Here is a 4,613-nt window from a genome sequence, read left to right on the forward strand (position 1 = left end):
GGGGGGGGGGTCGCCAATTACATCGATCCCAGTAACCTAGTACTCAACTGGTACTTTGTTTTATCCACGCTGGAAGGATAAAAGGCAAAGTTGACTTCGGCAGATATCTGAACTCAGAACTTACACAACAGAAGAAATGCAGCATAGCAATTTGGCCGACTCGCTAACGATTCTGCCATTTCGTCGCTTTTGTAGTAATAATTTATATCTACAATTGGCACAAAGCCTGAAATTTTGGGAGAAAGAGTCTAGAAGGAGTTGATTACGTCAACCTTTGTGCTCAACTAGTAATAATTGTATCGATTCCGAAAGGACGAAGGGTGAAGACGACTTCGACGAAATTTGAACTTAGTGCATGAACAGCCGGAAGAAATGTCGCTAAGTATTTTGTCCGACTTGCTAACGATTCTCCAAACTCGCCGCCTTCGTCTTGCATGATCATCACGACATCATTTTACATTTATTTTTCCAGTACTTGCATGGGTTGGGCGGTTTATTCCAGCACATCATCACACCACTTGTTGCCGTTCTTTCTAAGATCCAGTCCCCTGATGTCACCTTCGCCACTTTTTCTGTTTTCCTTTTTTGCATTTGGATTATTTGGCACTTCTTCATCACATATGTGACGCAAACACGACTGTGTAGTAAGGAAATTCGTTTCCTACCAACGTAGTTTCGTGTTCAATTCCCCAGCGTGACACTTTAGGCAAGTGTCTTCTACCATAATGCAAAACCTCGTGAATGGACGAAAACTGGAAGAAACCCGTTAAGAGCGTCGTTGTTATATGATTGGTATCGTTCGTTTCCAATCATCCGTAAAAACATGTTCAGCCAAGGGGGAAATATTACTTTGCTTGGAAACAGACGGAGGTTGGCGACGCAAAGAGCATCCAGTCGCAGAAAATTTGCCTCACCGAATTGCTTCTGACCTATGCCAGCATGAAAAAGCAGATGATATAGTAATAATAATAATGATGATGATAATGATGGTGCTGGTGCTGGTGATGATGATATCCGTTCCAGTGCAGTCTCCTCTCTTTCGCACTTTGTCTGAAGCCTCTTAAAACCGGATTTTCTCTCGAGTTATTTCTGCTCCATCGTTCACACCTGCCTCTTTTCTTTTCAACCGTCACACACCTACATTACGTTTCCACGTTTCGGGCCCTGTGTGACATCGTACTTCATACAAAAGCAATCTTAAAAATCTAGTCTTTCCCTCGGAAAATAAATCCTTTTTGTAGCAATCAGGTGTTATAACTTCCTGAACTTTTTTTCCACCTTACTCCTGCTGCACCACGATATCCTTATCAGCCTAACTGTGAGCCCAGCGGCTATTCGCAATACCAATGAATGTATTATTCACTATCCTAAGGCAGCGAGCTGGAAGAATCGTGAGCACGCCGGGCAAAATGCTTAGTGGTATTCGTCTGCCTTTATGTTCTGAGTTCAAATTCCGTAGAGGTCGACTTTGCCTTTCATCTTTTCGGTGGGTAAAATAAGTAACTGGAGTTGATGTAATCGATTTACATCCTCATCCCCTCCCCCAAAATTTCTGCCCTTATAGCAAAATTTGAAACTATTATTCACTAGCCTATACATCAGAGGTGACAAATTTCGACAAAGTATGTCGCTGCGAGAACACATCATTGACAACGCCCAAAATGCATCTTGTTTCTCACTAGTTTTCGTCTCCTAATATATTATGTTGTTTTCAATACATGAGAAATTTTATCTCGGACAAAAACTAGCACCTTGCCTGTCAAACATCATCATTGTCTTGTTCTAGCTTCCGTTTTGAGTAGGACGGCTTGGCTGGAACTGGTAAGCTGCATCAGGCTCGTCTGTTTTGGCTTTGTTTCTATGGCTGGATGCTCTTCCTAACACCAACCGCTCCACAGAGTATACTAGGTGTTTTTCATGTGTCACCAACACTGGTCACAACGACGGTTTCTCTTACGTTAAATATGATACATAGATGGTCATTGCCCCCATGGCTTATACAGGCTACAATAAACGCTACACTGAGCTTGACCGTTCCTCCGATAGTAGACGACTTACCTATTAACTAAAACTTTCGTCTTTGGTTGGCATTTAAAACCCCTGTCTCGATTCTAGGTTTAAACTTTCAGATTAGGAATTTCTTTAATTCTTTGGCGGATTCACTTGAAAACTGGGTCATCAATATACAGGTCTAGTTTGAATCAACATATGGTCAAAGTCATCTAAGTTATAATCATCTCTGGTTTTCAGATATTATGCATCTGTGGAAATATATTTATGTAATGTGTTTTTTTTTTTTTGCACTTTTTAAGGTGAGTAGTGTGCGATTTGAGGGAGATTTATTATTTCTAGCAGACTCAATACCTGCATAGAACAGGGGTTCTGAAAGTGGTCCTTATAGACCCCTGATGGGGAGTGAATAAAATTTTGAGAGGGATACATAAAAGCTTAAGGGTCCACGAGTTTGCATTCATAAATCTCTTTATAACAGAACAAAAACTGCTGAGTTTAGTCGTGTTCATTACTTATTAAATAGAGAAGCACTTTGAACACAGAACGTGATGACTAATAGTTAAAACTTACAAATCTACAACCTAATATTCAGGACCTTCCTCATGCCCATCAAACCCATCTTTCTTAATGAAAGACAACTCAAGCATTGTGCTTGCAGTTATAGTTTATTGATTATTTATTCACATAAATTGTTTTATAATTCTACATTATGTTTTGAGATGGTCGTTTTTAATTCTCTTTCTTGCCAAATAAACACACGCACTATATATTCGTTCTTCACTTGTAATTGAGCAGAATGGGCTAAATAGGAGATACATGGGATGGAAGAGCCGCTGAAGAGGTCACAAGTGTGTGACGAAAGATTTCTAGACAATGGTTGTTGTTATTGTTGGCACTCCGTCGCTTACGACGTCGAGAGTTCCAGTTGATCCGATCAACAGAACAGCCTGCTCGTGAAATTAGCGTGCAAGTGGTTGAGCACTCCACAGACACGTGTACCCTTAACGTAGTTCTTGGGGATATTCAGCGTGACAGTGTGACAAGGCTGACCCTTCGAATTACAGGCACAACAGAAACAAGAAGTAAGAGTGAGAGAAAGTTGTGGTGAAAGAGTACAGCAGGGTTCACCACCATCCCCTGCTGGAGCCTCGTGGAGCTTTAGGTGTTTTCGCTCAATAAACACTCACAATGCCCGGTCTGGGAATCGAAACCACGATTGTATGACCGCCAGTCCGCTGCCCTAAGCACTGGGCCTCCACTAGACAATGGACATAAGAACAATAATGAGTGGAGAACGAATATATCGTGCGTGTTTATTTGGCAAGAAAAAAAATTACCTTTCTGAAATATGTATAACAAGATCTGTTTCAACACACAATTTCACATCAGGAAAGTTGCAAAACACAATTCATAAAAGTAATGTTTTGTAATTCAATATTTACTAATTTGTGAAGGCAGTGAGCTGGTAGAATCGTAAGCATGTAGGACAAAATGCTTAGCAGTATTTCATCTGTCTTAACATTCTAAGTTCAAATGCCACCAAAGGAGACTTTGCTCTTCATCCTTTTAAGGCCTAGTCCATATATATATATATATATATATATATATACACACACACAAAAATACATGGTTTTTCCTACCACTGCCTGACAACTGGTGTTGGTTTGTTCATGTCCCCATAATTTAGACAGAATATGTAGTACCAGACTTAAAAATAAACTACTGGGGTCAATTTGTTTGACTAAAACCTTTCAAGATGGTCCCCCAGCATGGCCACTGTCTAATAACTGAAACAAATGATGAAAAATGCTTACAACAATGAAAAAAAGGCAAACACTTTATGTTTAAAAACCATTTTATTCCCACCTCTCTCTGTTACACTAACAATATAGCATTAATACAACCATCGTTTTCTGGATTGTTTGTTACTTGTGCATATTTACCTGCAAGGAAAAAGGAGAAAAAGGATAAATTAACATGGAATATTTTATCACAGTGTAAACATTATTATAATAATTACTCAGGGTGACGGATTGGCAGAAGTGTTTTGAGGAAGAGAGAAAAAAAATCATTTGCAGTATTTGTTCCAATATATTCAGAGTTCAAATCTGGCTGAGGCCAAACTTTGCTTTTGATCCCTCTAGGACAGTGGTTTGCAAACAGGGTCCCTATGACCTTTGGGGGAAGGGGGAGAGCACATAAGATTTGGGGGGATGGGTCCACACAAGTAAAATAGTAAATTAGGGATTCACAGTAGTATCTTAAAGGCCAATGAAAACAATTTTGCTTTTGAAGTATTTATTGCTAGAAACAACTTTCTCAAACATTCTGTAAATTAGGGATCCACAGAAATATCTTGAGGGCCCCATGAAAAAGTTCTGCTTTTTACAGGCTAGTTATGTAATGCTGGTGTCAGCCACAACTATGATCTCAATTGGCTTGACAGGTTTTCTCAAATGTGTTATATTGCCAAAATGTCTCAGTCACTTGTCACTGCCTCGGTGAGGCCCAATGTTCGAATGGTATGGCTTACGTGCCAGTTACGCAACACTGGCATTGGCCACAAATTTTGGCACAACGCCAGCAATTGTTTTTTTTGG

General features: G+C 39.9%; 1 protein-coding gene across 1 annotated transcript in view; it reads right to left on the minus strand.

Moving 5' to 3' along the window:
* Positions 1-3,850: 3,850 nt before the first annotated feature.
* The window catches only part of LOC106882581 (ribosome biogenesis protein NSA2 homolog), an 18,100-nt gene continuing 17,337 nt past the window's right edge, over positions 3,851-4,613 (minus strand). The window contains exon 10 of the mRNA XM_014933307.2: positions 3,851-3,956. Coding sequence (XP_014788793.1) covers positions 3,889-3,956 — 68 coding nt within the window. The 3' untranslated portion in view covers positions 3,851-3,888. The remainder of the gene's footprint in view (positions 3,957-4,613) is intronic.

The sequence above is a fragment of the Octopus bimaculoides genome, chromosome 2, assembly GCF_001194135.2.
Source record: "Octopus bimaculoides isolate UCB-OBI-ISO-001 chromosome 2, ASM119413v2, whole genome shotgun sequence".
Lineage (NCBI taxonomy): Eukaryota > Metazoa > Mollusca > Cephalopoda > Octopoda > Octopodidae > Octopus > Octopus bimaculoides.